The following is a 20402-nucleotide window of genomic DNA, read 5'->3' on the forward strand; positions in this document are numbered from 1 at the left end:
ACTTGGAGTCCGGTCATTACAGTGGAGAGGATAGAATGTAGTGATTCAACAACGAGTGATAATTAGAAAATAGCTTCACAATCATTTAAAGACACTAAGCTATACACATGAAGTCCTGACACACTCTTCCACAAGCGGCTCCCACTCAGTTGCGACGGGCTTCCAACCCTTCCCCCTCAACCTATCAGCCTGGCACCGAGCGGTGACGCCCCAGAGCCCAGGCAGCTCCGGCATGAGTTCCGCGAACTGCGGATACTGCAACGATTCACATTCATCCGCTGATGCCGCGGGGTTCCCCTCGGAAACGGAACCAAGAGCCTGGCCAACGTAGCTGGCCACTTGGCGCATCTCAAGCTGCCCAGATTCCACAAAGACATGACCCTCTAGGTTGTCATGGCCCCCATCCCCCGCCGCCGTCCAGGAATCCACAACAAACCCAACGGCAGCAGCTAGGTCGCGCGGCGAGCTCCAGCTCCATACATTGCGGCCCTGGCCCATGATAAAGGGCTTCTTGCCTTGTCGACGGTGCAAAGCCTGCGCGTACGCGTGGACGAAGCCACGCTTGCGCACCGGGCCTGTCCCGTCGCCTACTGTGAGTGGGAGGCTCATGATAACCGGTGCGATGATGTCCCGGCCCTTCTCGGACGCGAGACGCAGAAAAGCTCGCTCCTGCGCGACGTGCCAGTGGTAGTCTGGGAGGGAGGCGATGGTTTCCCTGTCGTCCACATCGCTCGTCGGCTTGCTGGACTCCAACGGGGGCTCGCCTAGCCGGAGGTTTTTCGGGTCGGCAAGAGAAATGATGGCGCTGAGCATGATGAACAGCGCAGGGCGGACCGGTCGATACGGTTGCACAGAGCTCTGCCCTCTCCCGGCGGCGAGCCCTGCCATGAGAGGCTCGACGCCGTCCTGAGTGTTTCGCGCGGCATAGATGACTACATCTGACTCCGCGGCCGCGTCACGAAGGAGCGCTTCATTGCTGAGGTCGCCAAGCAGAGTTCGTACCTCAGGGTACGAGGTGGTGATGGTCTTTGCATCCGCCGGATTGCGCACGAGTGCCGAGATGTGAAAGGTGGCAGTGTTCGGCTCAGAGCAGAGGTGCGACAGGATGCTGCCTCCAATGTAGCCGGACGCCCCGATGAGAAGGACGTGAATCGGGGGTGGTAGTGGTTGTGCAGGCATGGTTCTGGTTTGGGTGATGATGGAATGAGCAGAGACGTGATGGAACTGGACCGAGAATTACTGTGCCAGAGACTTTGAGTCAACATACAGTAAAGACATGAGAAGCTGGGTGTTCTATGATCCCGATGCTCGGCCATTTGATTTCGGTCTCTTCAACGCACATTTTTGCGTGATCCCCTTGCGGGTAATTATGACATGAAAAAGGCGTCCAAGATTGTAAAATAAGTAAAATCCCGATTGGCACGGACAAAATGCCAAAATTGAAAACTTATACTTTATTTTCTTCCCGAGATAAACTATCTTGATAAAAATGCCCCGATGAACTTTAATCACATCGCAACCGGCCAGTTCCCCAAAGCAGAAAGTTCGCAGGCCATTCACAAGCCTTTTTTCTTGGGTATTTTGATGTTCATCTTCATATCAGTTTATGAGTCATTTCTTTACAGTACGTGTAGCATCTTTGCCTAACATTCATCGAAGGCTGTCAGCCAGCAGACAAGATCACTTAGCGCCATCGCCAGTAAGCATTCATGATATAGCACACAATGACAGCCCCGTACATCAAGTCTTACTATGACACCGCCGTGACGAAAGCTGTCTCTGGCCAGCTACAATCAATCAATGTCCGGGTCGTTCTCGAGTTCGTCTTTGTTCTTTCTGCTATCTACTGGTCGTCGGTATGGCTCTATCGAATCACCCTCCATCCACTGGCGCGGTATCCGGGTCCCAAGCTGTGGGCAATTTCGTGTCTGGTGCAGACCTTTTATGCAATAAAGGGCGAGTTCGCGTTCAAAGTTGCCGAGCTACACGCTACATACGGGCCGGTGGTGCGTCTCGGCCCGTCCGCCGTGTCCTACATTGACGAGAGGGCCTGGGAGGATATCCACGGAAAACACGACGGTCGCAAGCAGCTTAAGAAGGCTAAAGAATTCGTGCCGACAAGCCCACCGAATGGGGCTCAGGGACTAGTCTTTGTTCGAGACGACAAGGCTCACGGGCGCATCAGACGCAACTTCTCCCACGGCTTCTCAGATAAGGCCCTCCGAGACCAGGGAGGCATCATCGGGCGGTACTTTGACCAGCTTCTGGCGAAGCTCAGACGATCGGCCGCGCAGGATGAGCCGGTCAACATGATGAAGTGGTATCAGCTCACCACGTTTGACGTTGTTGGCGATCTGACTTACGGCGAGAATATTGGCTGCTTGAATGATGAGGCCTATGAACTACATGTGAGTCATTCCATCTGCATTAATTCGTTCTGTGTGTTAGTCTCAATGGCCCGATTCGATGCTTTAACACACGCACAAAATACGAGCCAACACTGCCATCGTTCCAGTAAGACTGACGCACGTGTACCGTCTACAGAAATGGATCGATAATCTCTACTACATCGTCAAAGCCATGTTTCTGCTCGGCTTCATGAGAGACTTCCTCCGCCTGGACCAGCTGCTCTTAATCGTCATGACGTCCGACAAGCTGCCGCTCAAAAAGAACAAACACCGTATTCTTTTGACCGACAAACTCAACCGTCGCCTCGACTGCAAAGAGCCCCGGAGCGACTTCATGGAATACGTGATTCGCAACCTCAACACCCCGACCGGCATCTCCTACGAAGAGATGCTCATGACTTCGTCCAACATCCTCATGGCAGGTGCCGAAACCACGGCCATGACCCTCTCCGGTGCAACGTACCTTTTATGCCGGAACCCGGAGGCACTCGCCACCGTCACCGCCGAAATCCGCGGCGCGTTCGATTCAACTGCGGACATCAACATGACGACAACCACACAAGACCATCTCCCCTATCTCTCTGGGGTCATCGAGGAGACGTTGCGACTGTTCCCGCCCGTCCCGACAACCCTGCCACGCGTGACCCCGCCGGAAGGCCACTTCATTGCCGGGCGATTCGTCCCCGGAAACTCCAAAGTCTTTGTCAACCAGCTCGCTGCCTATAGATGGCCGGGACATTTCGCTGCGCCCTCCGAGTTCCGGCCCGAACGCTGGCTGAAGGGCGACGGAGGAGTCGAGGGCACGCCGTATGACGGAGATGTTAGGGGCGTGCTGAAGCCGTTTTCCACTGGCCCGAGAAATTGCATCGGGAAGCATCTGGCGTACGGGGAGATACGCACCATCCTCTCCAAGATTTTGTGGGAGTTTGACCTGCAGCTCGCTCCCGAGAGCAGCGACTGGATGGAGAGTCTGAAGATCTACGGCGTATGGGAGAAGAAGCCCCTGATGGTTCGGTTCCGCCCTGCCGTTAGAGGGTGATGAGAGTCTTTTATTGAAGCAGACAAAGGTAGATCCCAGCCCAGCCTGCTTTAGTGCCTCCACGTATCGTGGGAGATGCTTGGTATGTCTGGCTTGGAATAAGCTCATTGAAACAAATAACAAGTCATGTGGAACTATTATATAATGGCAGTCTTTTATCTTAATGCCATTTCCCTAACAAATCTCATTGTATAGTGCTCCTTCCAGCTAGCTCATTAATACTGTTGCACTTTCAATATGTTACTTATTGTAACGGGTTATGCCCGGAAGTAAGCGTGGCTTTGGCCCCCACGCCGGGAAACGGGACTCGGAGCCGGGACTCGGAGCGGATCTGCTAACGCTAACCGCTTTTCGCGCACAAACCGCGAAATATCACGAAAATACCGCAAACTCCACTTCTTCTTAAGTTTAGATTCTCATAGTAGAATCACTCACAGGTTGAATAAACCGTGGGCCCATGATCTCTCTATCACTAGATAAGGTCAGATTGCTCGAAGTGGATGTCTTCGGTTATAGGGTAAAGGTTAACAGCAAGCGTCTCAAGATGCTCGCTTGTTAGTAGTAATAGTAATAGTAAGTAAGTGTTGTTTAACGCATCATCCCCTTGGGGAGAAAAGGGCTCTCATACAGTTGTCTACAGTGACTGCAACGAACTAAGGTGCAAATCCTCGCTACACAATTTCCAAGTCCATGAAAAAAAATAACTGTGCTGAGGACGGCCCGATTCGAACGGACAACCTTCTGGACTGGAATCAGATGCGCTACCGTTGCGCCACGTCCCCTTGTGGGATTGTACTCCACAAGGCAGATTGATGCTCGTTTGTTAGGACTAGTGCTATTTATGCGAATACTCTTCTAAATCACTCAAACTGAAGCATAAGCCCCAAGGCTGGGTCATGTACATTTTCTTCTTCAGCCATACATCATAATATTATCATACTCCCAACTCCAAATCTAAGCAGGCTAAACATCGAGTTGTACCTGCGAAAGCACGGTCTGGCACACATTCTTGACGCTCTCCCCGTTCAGAATACTCAGCACGGGAACGCTCACGCCCAGCTCCTTGAAGAACCAACCACGCAAGTCAACGGCGACCAGGGAGTCGATACCCAAATCCGTTAGCGGGACATCCGTCCGCAGGGACGACGCTGCAAGCTGCATGATCTCCTGGATCCTCTCGACAAAACACCCGCTCAGTGTGGCCAGCCGCGCCTCCTCCGAGGTGCTACGCGCCAATTCCTCTCGCGTGTTCCTGGTCGACCCGCCAGCCGCCCCAGGCTTCTTCCCGCCGCCCCTTCGCAGCCCGTCTTGTTGATCTCCGGCTCGTGCCGTGAAGTTTGCAAAGCGTGGGTCGTTGTGCCACGCAGCGGGCTGCGGCGGCCGGTCGGGCCCAGCCACGGCCGTCTCGGAGCCGAGCCCGACGGTGACCTCGCCCGTCGAGGATGCGTCCGGTGGCCCGCGCAGAATGGCCTCGTGGAAGGAGTCGATCAGCTCCGCCTCGCCTATGGCCAGGGTATTGAAGCCTTCCAGGTTGGCGTGCACGGTGTCCAGGTTCGCAGCGCCGGCGTTGGCGAAGTGGCCGACGCCGAAGACAGTCGAAAGGTCGATGGTCGAGGCGGCCAGGCCACGGCCGCGGCGGTTGGCGACTAGCGCGCGGCCGTACATGTTACCGGCGCAGTAGTTGGACTGGCCCCTGATGCCGACGACGGCGGACATGCTGGACATGAAGATGAAGAAGTCGAGGGGCGCATCCCGGAAGTAGTCTTCGATGAGACCCGACCCCTTCACTTTGGGGGCCATTGTCGCTTGTAGGGTCTCGAGGGGCATGTTCTCCATCAAAGTGTCTCTGAGGACCATCGCGCCGAGCACGACGCCGCCGACAGGAGCAGCCATCGTTCGGCCGATGGTGTCGCATGTGCGGGTGACGGAGTCGGGGTCCGTCACGTCCATGCTGAAGACGCGGACGTCCTCGGCGCCGAGCTTTCTCATCTCCTGCAGCCAGATGGGCGGGATGTCGGGGTTGCGGCTGGTCAGGGCGAACGACCGGGCACCGTTCTCGGCCATCCACTTGGCGACCAGTAGGCCGAGGTCACTTGTTATGCCAGCGAAGACGTAGGTCTTGTCCGGGTGGAAAAGACTCCGTGGACTAGGGAGGAGACGAGGGCGTTCGTGTTTGGAGGGCATCGTCGTTGTCGTCTTTGTTTCGGACTTGTCCCAGTCGAGCATGGCGACTTTGTTGGCCCTGAACGGCGCATCGGAGGTCGACACCATTTCTACCGCCAAGGCGGACGCGTTTCCGACGAGCATGGACAGTCTGCTGGCCGATACTGGCAGACTCGTATTAGACAAGGGGGCTTTTATCTGACCGGGAGGTGTAGCCGGCAATTTCTTGTTGACCCGTTCCAGAAGTTCTTCCTCTTGGGTGAAGCGCTTCCACTCTTTGGGCAAGTTGGAATTCATTGCGGTGAATCGGGCGTCGGCACAGAAGCCAGGACCTTTGAACGAGCCGTGATCCACGACGATACCCGTCCTGTGTCTGGAAAGCAACTTCTTCACCTTGTGAGCCGAGAGGCTTGGGTGAAGGTAGCTCACAAACGCCGAGGCATCGGCTACGTTGCCGTATCTTTCTTCCGGTGGCGGCCTCGGCGTGACAACGTATAAGTGGCGTTTATGTTGCTCTGCGAGCAGACCAAGGGCGTACCCAAAAGCAGCGTCCGGCTCGATTACCATGACGGCCGCCGATTCCTCACCGCAGTCATCTGTAGTTTGGAAAACCATGGAAGCCGCAAGACAGAAAACAACCGCCGAGAGGAATGCTTCTTCGGCGTCGGCTGATTTCCAGAGACCTTCAGGGGCGCACACCGGGAACGCGCCGGCATGGGTCGGGTCGATGGACGGACCGTCCGGGCACCGCGCTGATATGACGATGGCCTTCTCGGTCTCTCCCTTTTTCGATAGTGAAATGAACACGGGAGATTTCTGTGGTCCGTTCAGTCGAAGGCCATATGGGTATGAGAGACGAAGGGCCGCATCGGGGCTGAAGCTGGGATAGGAACTTCCATCTTCTGATAGCGGCGGAGATAACGGGTGTTGTGAGTGTGGTTGCGGCATGCCATCCAATTTTCCGTTGACTTTGACCTGTTTATCGTCCTCGTCGTCCTCGGCTACATGGTTCTCATCATCCGGCACGAAGCCCGCGCGACGTGCCAGGTACCGTTTGTTCGCGTCATGCAAAGGAACGAGACGCGGCAACATCAGCCGGCCCTTGTCAACGGCGACTTCGAATTCCGTCGAATACAACCAGGCCGGCTCACCGGGGCTGCCGGCATCTTGCGCGACCACCGGCGTCAGAACGCGAGCTTGACATGTCATCAGCGCCAGGATCCTGATGGCATCGGTGCATTCATCGTCGTCCACGTCGATGAATCGAAGCTTCAGGGCTGGATTCTCCTGGCGGGCACAGCGTCCCATCCCGACGATCATGCTCTGCTTCGGATCCGCGCCCCGGAGTCTCCGTTTCGTGACCCAGATGATCTCGTGGCTTGCCCGGGCGAAGACGTCCTTGAGGGCCTCCCATTCTGCGGGTTTCGTGTTGTCCAACACCGGCTTGTCGAGGTCTGAGAGGACCAAGAGCATGCTCTTCCCGAGAAGGGGCGAAGCTGCCGCGGCCTCGAGGCCGTTAACAGTGACCATTTGTAGAGGATGCTCATGATTTGTAGTATTACTAAACCGAGACATTGCCGAAGCGACACCGGCTGCTAAACGATGGCTGGAGCTTGGCTTCTTCCCGTCGTCGATCTGGTCGGGCCCGGCCACGATCATGAGGCTGTTCGTCTTGAAAGCAGTCTTCGGGGTGACGAAGCCGCTTTGGAAGGCATTCCACTCCTGGTCCGTCGCCCGTGCGACCATGACGCTGGTGAGATGCTCGTCTTGCATATCGTGATATACAAACTCCGTTCCCGTGTCGTACCCGACCTGTCGGAGAACCTCATCCCATTTGGACGTGGTGAGCAGCGGGCTGTACGTGCCCGATCGCCACTTGTCCTCGAACAGCCACCAGCCGGGGACGGCGCCCATGAGGAAAGGCACGAGGACCTTGTCAACGGCGGTGATCTCCAAGATGAGCAGGTAGCCGCCTGGTTTGAGCAGCCGTCGGGCGTTGGCCAGGGACCGCTCAATGTCTTTCGTGGCGTGTAGAACGTTGGAGGCGACGACGACGTCGTAGGTCCCCGGGGAGAATCCCTGCTCCGTCACATCCTTCTCGACGTCGAGCGTCTTGAAGATGATACGGTCTGCCTCGTTTTTGAATTTCGCCTTGGCCTTCTCGAAGAAGCTGCTCGATATGTCGGTGAAGGTATACGAGCTGTATGCCCCGTCAAGGCCGTTGAACATGGCCCTTGTTGCGCCTCCCGTGCCTGCGCCAATCTAATAAGAGAGTATCAGTCATTGGAATCATTGTGCAACGGAAAAATGGCGAGAGCTTACCTCCAATATCTTACATCGAGGAAACCTGTGCGAGATCTTTCCTGCTACCCTACCAAGGTACCGGTTCGCTCGGGCATACATGACGGGCTCTGTATACAGTCGCGCAAGCATGTCGTTCTCAAACAGAACCTCGAGCAGAGTTGGCCCTTCACCCTGCCGCATCACTCTCACAATGTTCTGCGCGACGGCTTGCAGTATCTCCACCTCGACGCGATGCTTGGCTGATTCAACACGCCGCATGAGGCGCTCGACACGACCGGGGTCGTCACGCCACGGGTTCTGATACACATCCTGTCCGTCCCGCGTGAAGTGGTGATGAATCCAGTTCCAGAACCGTCGTATGAACCATGGCGTTTTGGCTTCATCGCGCGCTTCATCAGCGCTGAAGGTTTCGTACACTTGGCACATGTGATAATGCGTCAGCTGCTCGACCACATCGAGCGCGTCGTGATCCTCAGCACCGTCTTCTTCGAGGACGAACTCGTCCAGGGCGTCTGGCGTATCGGGAGCCCAGATTTCCTCGCTGAAAATGCCTTCTTGGTAAGGTCCCTGGGTCGGCACGAGGTTAACGCACTGGAGGTCCTCGACTTGGAGCATCATACGATTGGCTTCCTCGGGCAAGTTGCCTTGTGACTCAGACTCCATGACAACGCCTTCGATGTTGGCAACCCACGTGCCCGTAGTCGTACCGCTGCTCCCTTCCGAGTCTTCCTCTCCCTCTTTGGGTTCTGTCTGCCCTACGAGGGTGGCATCGAGAAGGATCCGGGTATCGGACTTTGCCACGGTCTCGTAGGCGGCAAGGTCGACCCGTAGCCTGCGAATGATGCGTGGTAAATACGGCGACAACAACTTGCCGTCTCCCGGCGCAGTGAAGCCTGCCAGGGAGGTTTGAAAGGCATTGTCAAGCAGCGCTACGGGGAAACACGACTCTTCCTGCTCTGAGGCCTCTGGCAAGACGTTTGCAAGCTCGACAGTCGACCTGGCGCGGCCGAGGCATCGTTCCACGGTATCAACCCGGAAGGGCTTGGAATATTCTAGGCCAATACCAGCGTATGCTTCATAGACCGAGGACGCCGGAACTGAATGCAGGTAGACGGCATCTTTGACATAATGAGGCATTGCGTCCGTGTAGGCGGGCTTGGTCGGAGATGATGCCACCATGCCGAGAATGCGGCCGGAGCAGGCCACATGCGGGACGTTGGCGCGACCTGGCTCTCCGACGGCGCCAGGCTGAGCCTCGATATAAAAGGCGGCGCAAAAGTCCATGGTTGCGTCTTCAGATCCAGAACGCGTGTGGTGTCTCCTGAACTGGATGTCGTGTAGGTGGAGCGAGATACTCACGCCCTGGTTGCCCTTGTCGGGGAACACGACCGCTCGGCCGAATTCGACATCTGCGAGTTCCACAACCTCGAGCGTAGTCGACGTGTCGAGTCCGATTTCCGGAAGTCCCCGTACCCCCTGAGCGACCTGCTTGGCAGCCTCCATTGCCATGACACAGTAGCCTGCCGCCGGGAACACGACTTGGCCCTGGACCTTGTGTCCGTTCAGCCAGGGAAGCTCGTTCAGACGGAGAACTTGCCGCCAGCTCCATCCGGTGAGCCTCACAAAACACCCTGCGTCAGGCTTCTCTTTGTCGATGGGTTGAGTGCCGCCGTAGCTCGACCCGCTCTTGGTGCAATGTCCGAGAAGACAGTTGGCAGCATCTCGGCGGATCAACTGTGCCGCTTTGGCAGATTCGCACCAGTAGACACGGTTGTGCTGCCAAGGCATGGTAGGAAGACCCGGAAGTGGGATGAGAGCAGACTTATCCTCAGCCGGAACACCCGACGACTCTTGAGATCTCGATCCAGAATCGAGAATGTCCAGATCGACCGGAACGCCGTGCTGCCATAGAAAACCGAACAGGCCGGCCAGACTCTCGGCATCGTCGGCGCCCCGGTTGAGAGTTCCGTGATACGACGAGGAGTTCCCCTTGGCCGCCCACGTATCGTTAACCTGGCGGCGGAGTGCGGGGTGTGGGCCGACTTCCAGGATGACGGCAATGTCTCCTTGTGACGCCGTCTTTTCGAGGGCCTCACGAAAGAGCACGGGAGACAGCATGTTCTCAACCCAGTATTGGGCGTTTTTGACCGTTTCCGAGACCGCGTCTGGGTCCTGGGCGGACATCGGGTCCCAATCTGGGTACACACTCGAAGCCCAAGTAGTAGTACACGGTTCTTTCAGCGACGGCGGCCCCTCAAGCTGACATTCGGTCAATTTTTGTCGGTACGCATCCCCCGAGGGTACCATGTGCGGCGAGTGGTACGCTCTGTCGACCTTGAGCATCTGGGCCGGGATATTTCGATCGCGGAAAACAGCCTTCAGATCCCTAAGCTTATCGAGGTCGCCGCTGAGGGTGACGCTTTTCGGGGCGTTGTTGGCCGCCACCCAGACGCTTCCGTCGAGTTTGAGCTCTTCTTCGGCACAGATTGCCAAGGCTTCCTCCATGGAGAGACTGGCGGCCATCATGCCGCCCTTTTTGTACTCGTCTGTGGCTGCGTCCCGCGTCGGGCTACGAGCCAACATAGAGAACCGACCCCGGTAGTACGCCATTCGGACACAGTCTACGGCGGAGGTCAGGCCTGCCGCGTAAGAAGCCGCCAGTTCGCCGGAGCTGTGGCCGACGACGGCAGAGAATCGGACACCGGCGGCGTGCAGGACATCGACGAGGGCGATCTGGACGGCGGTGGAGAGCGGCTGGGCGAACTCGGCTACTCCGACGCGGGATGTGTTTGCGGGGGCTCTGAGTTCAGCGATAAGCGACCACGGTTTGGTTCCATCCTCGGACAGCTGCTGTTCTTCTGCCATGGTTTTGGCCAGGGCGTGGTCGAGGGCGGCGATGGTGCGAGCGAATATCGGGCAAGAGTCGAGGAGCTTAACCCCCATACCGGCCCACTGGGCTCCTTGGCCCGTGAAGACGCCGAGTATCTCGACAGGTTTGTTGAGACACCTGGTTGAGGAAGTCATGACGCCCAATTTTCCACCATCTTGGAAAGCCTGGAGAGCTGTTCTCATCTGTCGGACGAGTCCTGCTCTCGTTCTTCCGGAGAAGGACATGCCGTGGGCGAGTCGCGTCCGCCGTCGTTGGGTCGTTAATGCCAGACGTCTGAGGTCCGCCTCTGGGTGTTTCTCGATGTAGTCTGCGTATTGGGAGGTCAGGGCAGCGAGAGCCGGCTCCGAGGCGGCAGAAAGCACGATGATGACTGGCGCATGTGGTTGGTTGGACCCTTGGCTGATGGGGTTCGCTACTATATCCGATGGATTCTGCTCTTGGAGTTCGCTGTCGTCGTACGACTCCAATATCGCGTGAGAATTAGTCCCTCCGAACCCGAACGAGTTCACGGATGCACGTCGCGGCATCTTGTTGTCTCTCCCAGGCCACGGTATCATGTCGGTTGCCACCGCCATCTTCCCTGGGCCCAGAAACGGTACGATCTTTGAGTTAGGGGTCCCAAGATGCAGATTCGGTAGGATAAAGCCGCGCTGGACACTGAGGGCTGCCTTGAGGAGCCCGGCAAGCCCGGCGCAGCCTTCGAGATGGCCCATGACTGTCTTTACGGAACCAACATAAAGCTCCTCCGGGCCGGTAGTTGAGACATCTGAGGTCTCTTTTGCCTCTTGTCTCCCCGGGAAAAAGGCATCCCAGATTGCCTGTGCCTCTAACGGGTCACCTGCTGGCGTGCCTGTGCCGTGGGCCTCGAAGAACTGGCATTGGTCCTCCTTGCGCGTGATGTCCAGTCCAGCCCTTGCGTAGGTATCGCGTATCAACCGGCTCTGCGCCACAGGGCTGGGCATCGTGATGCCCGAAGTCCTGCCGTCCTGGTTCACTCCGGTCTCGCGAATCACGGCATAGATGTGATCGTTGGCGGCGAGCGCACTTGACAACGTCTTGAGAATCACGCAGGCGACGCCTTCTCCGCGAGCATAACCGTCTGCATCAGAAGACCACATTTGACACTTGCCAGTGGATGATAGCACTAAGCAATAATTACCGATTAGCAACGGGCTGTTTACTGGGGTCTGACAGGTAAGTGGTCTTACTATTTAGATTACTCGTCATGATGTACATCTCCGGTGCTAGCAGGAGATTGGTGCCGGCTGCAACCGCCATGCTGGCCTCGCCAGATCGTAGTGATTGTACCGCATGGTGAACAGCCACAAGGGATGAAGAGCAGGCCGTGTCGATGGTCTCGCTCGGTCCGTGCCAGTTGTAAAAGTACGACAAACGGTTGCTGGCGATGCTGCGTGCTCCCCCAGTCACGAGATACCTTGGAGCATCATCAATGTCTCGTAGCTGCAGGTCTTGCCAGTCTGTTGTCATCAGACCCACGTAGGCCGAGGTCGATGTGCCAGAAGTTGCCTCGAGTGAGATCCCTGCGTCCTCGAGACCCTCGTAAACCACCTCCAACAGTAAACGATGCTGTTTAGATTCAGTTTGTATGAACGGTACTGATTACATGTCCCGTGTGTTCTCACCTGAGGATCCATGGACTCAGCCTCATGCGGGGCGATATTGAAGAATTGGGCGTCAAACATTTTGACATCGTCATCATCCATGAAATAGGAGCCCCTGCTGTTTGTCGTCCCATGATGTGAGGCATCCTTGTGGTAGAATCCTTCCTTGCGAAGTCTCCAGGACGGGATGGGCATAGAGAGATCTTCCGGGTGGCTGAGCAAGTCCCAGAGAGCAGAAGGGTTCGACACTTTGCCTGGAAACCGACATCCCATGCCGACAATGGCGATTCTCTCCTGCGGCTGGCAGCTAGCCTGGTATCTCGAAGATGGATCTGTAGCCATTGTGGGCTGAACCTATTTTCTTTTCCTCTAAACTAAAAAGATGTGAGAAAGTAGAGTTAAAGTTGACCATTCTAGTAACTGAGGACCATGGTATGTATACATGATAGGACTCTCCGGTATTTGTCTCATTGCCATATTGTCCACCAGATCCTGCATAAATCTAGACTTCGGTGCAAAGCACAGGTCAATGATTCGATCAGCCAGTAGAAATGACCCGGGGCCGGGACCGGGATCGGTCCCGTTTGTGAGTGAGAAGAGAAACAACCGAGCTTTGCGGAATATTTTACATTCGGCAGTTCATAGCCCATGCCTATCGTCCCGAATCGCACCATATTGGCCCGGAGGAATTTGCCGAGGTTTGGGGGACCGTTTTCCGTCAAACCTTGCCTACAATAATGTCCACTATCTGATTTATTCATTAATGTGTGCATGCAGTATTGCCATTTCGCTGCAAAGTCAAGAGAAAAACAACACGGCCGCAATGACGGCAATGAAAGATGTCCAGCTGTTCATCACGAAATATGCGGCGGTCCTCCTCGTCATTCTGTTCACTTTCGCGTTTCTGCGCTCCGTTTACAACGTCTTTTTGCACCCCCTCCGACGCGTGCCAGGTCCGTTCTTGGCCAAGCATTCTCGATTATGGCTTTTCTACCACGACTATCATGGGAACCCTCATAATCACATCCGGGAACTCCATCGGAAACTAGGTAGGTGCGGGAAAGGACTCTTCCACCTTGCAAACATTCGCTTCTCATGATTACACCTTCATATTTGAAAAGGGTTATTTACATGGACCTCCTCAGGCCCGCTCGTTCGCATATCGCCAAACGAGGTGTCAGTCGACGATGTCGACGCCAATAATGTCATTTACTCCCAGAACAATCCATGGGTCAAACCTGCGTACCATTACGAAGCATTCAGAAGCTCTCCGCAATACAGCATCTTCACCGAGCTGGACCCCTTCACGCATACTGCACATGCTCGCCTACTCACGCCCGCCTTTTCACAGACAAGAGTCACTGCGCCGGACGCGCAGCGGCTTGTGTGGGATAAATGCAACGCCATGGTGCAAGGCATTCGTAAGCACTTGACAGGGGAACAGAGTCGCGAGAACGGATTCTCAAAGTCCACCACCACCGTGGGTCTGAACAGCGTGTTTCGCAGCTTCGCTCTGGATGTCGTTACAACTTGGACATTTGGTCACTGCGCCGACAGCCTACCCAGCTTCCACTCGGAGCTATTCGAGATATTTGATGCGGCAGCCGAGAGTGTGATATACGTAAGCCGCGCCCCTTGCAGTGCCTAATAAGGCCATGTTTGGCGGCTGAGCTGACGTCCTCTGACCTCTTAAACGTATAGTTTCAGCACATCCCTTTCTTACGAGCCATGATTCCCTACATTGCACCATTGGTGCCATCTCTTGTGCCAAACAAGATACTAGGACAGGTAACACACCCTTTTGGTGCCGCTATTCATGACTAACGTTGAGACCTGGCCTCTAGTACGCTAAGAAGTCCTTGGAGGCAAACAGGGCGGCTCTCAACGGCGTCGGCGAGGTTGTTCCGTGTGTATTCTCGGAGCTTGTCTCCTCCCAGTGGCAAGAGAAACGTAGTTATAGCCCGTCGGACGGGCAAATGATTTCGGACGGAATTGTGATTCTGGCGGCCGGTAGGTTTATACCTCAAAAATCGCCATGTCAAGATCGTGTTGCTGATCATTAAAACACCATCGCAGGAGCCGATACAACAGCAGCCGCTTTATCCATTGGCATCCATTGGTTGGCACGAAACCCAGACCTGTGGCAGCAGCTTCAAGAGGAATTACGGCCGGTCATGGAAGCCGCAGAAATTTCTCCTCGCATCGAGGCGCTTGCTCAACTGCCTCTCCTGAATGCCGTTCTCAAAGAAGGACTGCGAGTTTCCTGCCCCATTCGCGGCCATATGCCCCGAGTTGTCCCTGCGAAGGGTTGGAACTACAACGGAACACATCTTCCCGCCGGGGTATTTTTCCCATGCCCTCGACCCAGATCATCGACATTTGAGGGTCTGTTGATAGCTGAGACGCTAATGTGGGAGTATTTGCAGACAGTTGTTGCAACTTCGGCTTTTTACGGATGTTACAATGAGACAGTCTTCCCCGATCCTGAGCGTTATGACCCCACGCGATGGTTACCACCAAATCACACAGCCAAGATGGAGGCCCATCTTCAGCCCTTCTCGAGAGGCACCCGACAGTGCATTGGACAAAAGTGAGTTTCTGCATACATACACAATTGCTGAAATAATACATCCAGGTGCGAGTTTTGCATACTGACTGATGATGACACAGCCTGACTTTGGCGATGCAGCGGGCAGCCATTGCGAGTGTTGTATACCACTTCCGACCGGTTGCCGTCGATAATACGGAAATTAAAACAAGAGAGTTTGTAACGCTTCTGGTGGATTCTCCACTTGGAGTATCGCTCAGCGCTGCGAATCATTCAGACCAACATTGAATCCATAGGTGCGGAAAGGGGAATAGTGTTGTTGAGAGTTAACTTTGTATGGTAGTCTCTAGCCTACAAAATGCCAAATGCATCATCCCCCGGATTAAAATGAGTGAGTAACTCGTTGTATGTGCAGTGTGCGTGATAACGGTCCAAATTTTGACGTCTAAATAAATCATCCGCTTTATGGGCCTCCACTACAAGTCGCCTCCATCATATCAACGCATGATGCCAGATATTCTGCTGGAGAAGAATGGTGAAAGTTTCTCGTTTTGAGTGAATATAAATTGTCTAGACTCTACCGTCATGTTGCAACTAATATCAATGTAATAATGAACAACCGCCATCAATTTCGGGCTACTTCATAGCATGCATGCAACAATACAAGTATACTATTCAATATTTTTATTACTAAGGAAACCAATTTCCTGGACTCAAAGGTGTATTGAAATTATTCCTTCAAAGTTGACAACTCCTCACGATAGGTGGGGGCGATGTTAGCTGTGTTGTGCTAGGTAAGTGGGTTGCCGTCATCTTCCACTCACTCATCAACCAACAGAACAAGCTGCCTTTGAACGCGTTCAACACCCTTGAACCTGACTAGAGTTCTCTCTTCATCGCCTAGGCGTCTGCCGGGCTTTTTTGATCCGGACCAAGTGCCCGTGCGATTGCTTTCAACATTTAACTTTTAAGTTACCGATTAAGGCCACATTAGGATAATTAGCATGACCGTACCGTTGGAAACCTCCCGATCGTGTTAGAATCGTCGAAAAAATGTTTGTAAAATTTTGGTCGTTTCAAGACCATTTTCTTACTCCTCTTGCCGTCTTCTTTGTACTTCGCTACTCCTAAGCCTCCTTGCAGACATCAACACGGAACCTGACTGTGTCCAGCAGTGGTTTACAATTGGACTCGAAGCCCTCGGAAAATTAACTGTTCGCTCAGAAAAGCCTCCGCGCGCTGCTTCGGAAACAATGTTACCCAAGCGCATTCTTTGCCTCCATGGTGACGGGACAAACGCGATGGTTTTCGCGGCTCAAACGCGACATCTGAGACGGGCCTTGGAGCTCCACGGCATAGAGCTTGTCTACGCAACCGGGCCGTTCGAATGCGACCCGGGGTACGGAGTGTCACCCTTCTTCGATGACTGCGGGCCTTTTTACCGCTGGTGCCCCAACGATCCGCGAGACGCCAACGGCAACGGCCAAGTCGCGGCCGAGGAGGACGACCTCGCCGAATCGGCGGCCATGGCAGCGGGCATTATCGACATGTTTGAGGATCTGCACTACGAATTCGGACACGACGCCGACGGCGCGAACAGCCGCGACGGCTTCATTGGTATCCTTGGATTTTCTTCTGCCGCGTCCGTTGTAGCAGGCATTCTCGCTGTGCAAAACAATAGCGTCGAGGACCTCTGTCCTGTGTGGTATCGTTTTCAGTTCGGGGTTCTCATCAACGGGACTGGGCCGCCTACAAGGTTTCCAACAATTGGAGGTGACGGCAGCAAGCAGCCAATCGAGGTCCCGACCTTGTCTGTTGTGGGCAAACAGGATCAGTGGCAGAGTCAAAGCAAGCTCCTCAACACCTGCTTTGATAGGAAGTTGTTGACGTGTCTGGAGTTTGACAATGGCCACAAAATACCTTCCGAGGATGGGCAAGTTGAAGAAATGGTGTCTGCGATTTTGGACATGGTACACAGGACTGAAGATTGTATTCAAGTATGACAGATAGGTATATAATGCAGATTACTATGCACCAACCGTATTTTCTTTCTATCGGCTCAATATTTGCTATGATACATTCCTGCTTAAACACGACGAAAGGAGAAAAGTATCCGTTTGTACTGTAACCATCTATGATTGACAACAAGACAAGGCGCAGAGTCTTAGTTACAGCCTGTCTAGTTTCATGTACATTCATCCCCGAGTAGCCAGCGTCCAATTCCTAACCTCCCCGCACACATGATCTGTACTTATGCTTCCACTTTTCTAATCAGCATATTACCTACCATGTCTGCAATTCTGTGCACCCCTGCCGCAATATCTTTCGGTCGGGTTGATCCAGGCTTCAGCTTCACCTCGTAGTGGAGAAGGAACCGCGCAAGCACAACCTTCATGGTCCACAAAGAAATGTAGCGTCCTGGGCAAGAAGCCTTGCCACGTCCAAAGTCGATCCCCGGCCCGGAAATTGACTCAAAGGCCGTCGAGGGGGGAGTGGAATCGTCGCTGGTGACGAATCGGAATGGCTTGAAATCAGCCGCGTCCTCGCCATAAAGAGCCGGGTCGTGATTTATGGCAAACGATGGCATGGCCACTGTGACGCCACGTGGGATGACGAGGCCGTCCGAGAGTTGAACATCGCAGAGGGCTTTCCGGGCCATGACAACTGGGTGCGGATGAGGCGCTTAGCTCCGAGTCGTACAGAGAAACCATGTAGGGACTCGACTTGGGTTGACTTACTTAAGGTACCCGGTCTGGTACGGACTACTTCTTTCATGAAGCTGTCTACCTTTGGCATCCGTGACAATGCTTCCAAGGTGATATTGCTTCCCTGGCCGAGAACGTTGCGAACTTCGTTGCGAAGGGTCTGCTGGCATTCGGGTAATGATGCTAAGTCATAAATGCATTGCAATAACTGGGTATCGTCAGTTGGAACAAAAGGTCAGTGTTACCTTTCGCCCTTGACTCACAGCATTCACAATCTGATCTATTCAGTTGATGTTAGCAAGTTTGCTGCCGGCACATTTTATGGTGTGTTGCAAATAGGTCCGTATGTAGCGACGATAATGCGCCGAGGTTCATGACAAAGGAACATAGAGAAAAAAAAAAAAAAAAAAAAAAGGAAAAAAAAACCGATTCATCATAGCACTTACTATCTCCAGCAAACACGTTATCAAAGATCTGACCGACGTGGAAGTCGACATCAGTAGCGCGCCATCCTTTCGAGTGTTGCAGCTGGTACGCAATCATGTCGTGTGATTTCTCTTCCACAGCACTGTCCTGATGCAGACGCGCTTTCACGAGTGGCGCTATTCTTTCCGCGAGCCTTCTCCTTGCTGCCATCAGGTTGCGGTAGTTTGGTAAGAAATGCTTGACGACGGGCCGCAACCAGGCATGCAATCCGCGGAGGTCTCGAGCCGCCAACATCAGCTTTATGCCGATCCCACTTGCGGCGTTAACCCAGTCCGCGTCGCGGCACAGCGGTGCGTCGATCAGAACCCTTCCAAAGGCTTGGTTGACCAACGGCCGGAGACACGGGTTCATTGAGATGTCCACCCAACCGTCATCGGAGGCGTTGCGGTTGATGTGACCTTTGTCTTTTGATGACTGAAAGAACTGGTCTTCCCATTCCTTAAAACCCCGTTCGATTTCTTCGTCAATGGCCGAAACAACATGCTGGCCGTCTCGTCTAAGGGCCCCCATGAGTGTTTGACGTCCAGTCTCGTCATCCAAATGGTACCTCCAAGTGGTGTATTTCGACATCCAGAAATCATGTATAGCTGACCCAAAGCTGAGTTGTTGAGAGCTGTACGTCCCCAGCTCAGAGGCGTATTGTTTAGGTAGCAATATGAGATCCGACGTTGGCCCGATGATTTTGTACGGCTTGTTTGGGTGCTCAAAGTAGCCTTGGAGTAAGAGTAATCCAAAGTCAAAAAGTGCGTTGGGGCGGGGAGAAACGGTTGGGACATTCATGGTAGGGCGTTTGCCAAATGGCCAACGGCCGGTCATGTAACTTATCGAGAGAAACAGGAGCATGCCTATGCTGCCCATTAAGGAGGCGCCAACAAATGTGAATGCCATGATGGCCATCGCTACTGATTCAAGGTAGCGATTTTTCAGTCCTAAAATGAGTGCTTTTCTGTAAACGTTTGTCAATACTTTGTGTAAATTGCAGTGTAGCGAAACTAATGCTAGAAAATGGGTAGACAAATATTTTTATGTGTTATTGGGCCGGGTAATAATAAACATAGTCGTTGCGTGGAAACAAAATCGGGTAATTAACATTTCGTTTAGCAAATTGAAACAAAGGAGTTATATTTATGTAGAGTTACTTTAGTTGTGTAAACCTTGGAAATTTAAACAATGTGAATCTATATGTAACAGTCAAAACGGGTGTATTGCAACTAACTATGGCGACTTCAACGAATGTCTCATGATGAAGATCAGGAGAGGAAAATCATTAGTTTCGCGAAGAATGAAGACCTCAACGGTGCGGGTCTACCAAAGGCAACTGGTTGGCCGAGAGGTTACACAAGGCCCGCTTAAGTGAAACCAATGGTTTACAGTCCATGCCCGGTTAACCACATATTTGCCAGTGTTGCCTTACAAGGGATAAATACCAATCGTTTATATAGATCTACTGCTGGACCTGCAGACAACTATAAGAAATATCATAATAGTCATTGTGCCCTCAGTTGATTTCTGTGGCAGTGTCGGAAACTTGCAGCGAGTGGGATTATCTAGTGAAATCCATGATTTAAACCGTAATGAATGTTGATAATATTTTGTTCCGAATAAAGAATCAACGCGAACATTACATCTCGTTATGATATTGCACCAAAACGAGGATTATCGCTTTTTCTTTTAGGCAGCATACGGTATAGCAGCTTACTAATGGCTGATATTCTACGCCTCTTATCAGATTGGGATACACAAGCGAATCAGCCTGCATAAAGCGATCAGACTCCACCAATAAGCGTATTTACAATTAAATAGTGAAATGAACACCAAGCCGGTGGCCACACGTAGCACCATTAACACAGCCTGCTGCGCCACTACACTTTCTGCCTTGTTCCAGGCTGAAGTAGCTCGCATCCAGCCGCACACATGACGGACAGATGGATGGGGATATCCTCTTTGCAACCACTACTACCATCACTTCTACAAAAACTCCTCCAAGAAACAGACACAAGCATACCAGACGCTTTTGTCCCCAACCTTGAGAATCCAATTTCGCAAGTTACTCTGCAGCCCCAGCATATACCCAATGAACCACTGAAAACCCCAACGGAGCGGGAAGCTATTGATCAACTTCCATACAGAGTCAGAGGAGATAAATTACAACACCCTTGTGTCGTTTCCATAACTTTTGTTGCGACCCGACTAGTTTCGGCACTGTCCGGCGCAGATATCTTGTACACAACGGGGGA

General features: G+C 53.5%; 6 protein-coding genes across 6 annotated transcripts; 3 read left to right on the forward strand and 3 right to left on the reverse strand.

Moving 5' to 3' along the window:
- Positions 1 to 99: 99 nt before the first annotated feature.
- On the reverse strand, positions 100 to 1179 carry CTRU02_214856 (uncharacterized protein; the record flags this gene model as incomplete). The annotated part of the gene is made up of 1 exon (XM_036726630.1): positions 100 to 1179. One exon carries the CDS (start codon positions 1177 to 1179, stop codon positions 100 to 102), a length of 1080 nt encoding a protein of 359 aa, XP_036581817.1.
- Positions 1180 to 1724: 545 nt separating this feature from the next.
- CTRU02_214857 (benzoate 4-monooxygenase cytochrome P450) lies at positions 1725 to 3447 on the forward strand (the record flags this gene model as incomplete). Its single annotated transcript, XM_036726629.1, has 2 exons — positions 1725 to 2408; positions 2545 to 3447. The coding sequence occupies 2 exons, from the start codon at positions 1725 to 1727 to the stop codon at positions 3445 to 3447; spliced, it is 1587 nt and encodes a 528-aa protein (XP_036581816.1).
- A 963-nt stretch (positions 3448 to 4410) lies between these two features.
- CTRU02_214858 (hybrid PKS-NRPS protein) lies at positions 4411 to 12768 on the reverse strand (the record flags this gene model as incomplete). Its single annotated transcript, XM_036726628.1, has 4 exons — positions 4411 to 7872; positions 7933 to 11948; positions 12013 to 12391; positions 12448 to 12768. The coding sequence occupies 4 exons, from the start codon at positions 12766 to 12768 to the stop codon at positions 4411 to 4413; spliced, it is 8178 nt and encodes a 2725-aa protein (XP_036581815.1).
- Positions 12769 to 13249: 481 nt separating this feature from the next.
- Positions 13250 to 15262, forward strand: CTRU02_214859 (cytochrome P450 4A10; the record flags this gene model as incomplete). The annotated part of the gene is made up of 7 exons (XM_070206324.1): positions 13250 to 13475; positions 13572 to 14047; positions 14128 to 14214; positions 14271 to 14436; positions 14503 to 14768; positions 14853 to 15016; positions 15097 to 15262. The coding sequence occupies 7 exons, from the start codon at positions 13250 to 13252 to the stop codon at positions 15260 to 15262; spliced, it is 1551 nt and encodes a 516-aa protein (XP_070059967.1).
- Positions 15263 to 16227: 965 nt separating this feature from the next.
- On the forward strand, positions 16228 to 16977 carry CTRU02_214860 (citrinin biosynthesis oxidoreductase CtnB; the record flags this gene model as incomplete). Its single annotated transcript, XM_036726626.1, has 1 exon — positions 16228 to 16977. One exon carries the CDS (start codon positions 16228 to 16230, stop codon positions 16975 to 16977), a length of 750 nt encoding a protein of 249 aa, XP_036581813.1.
- Positions 16978 to 17225: 248 nt separating this feature from the next.
- Positions 17226 to 19062, reverse strand: CTRU02_214861 (cytochrome P450; the record flags this gene model as incomplete). Its single annotated transcript, XM_070206325.1, has 3 exons — positions 17226 to 17641; positions 17713 to 17900; positions 18122 to 19062. The coding sequence occupies 3 exons, from the start codon at positions 19060 to 19062 to the stop codon at positions 17226 to 17228; spliced, it is 1545 nt and encodes a 514-aa protein (XP_070059968.1).
- Between the last annotated feature and the right edge of the window lie 1340 nt (positions 19063 to 20402).

Source organism: Colletotrichum truncatum (genome assembly GCF_014235925.2).
Source record: "Colletotrichum truncatum strain CMES1059 chromosome Unknown Contig_0012, whole genome shotgun sequence".
NCBI lineage: Eukaryota > Fungi > Ascomycota > Sordariomycetes > Glomerellales > Glomerellaceae > Colletotrichum > Colletotrichum truncatum.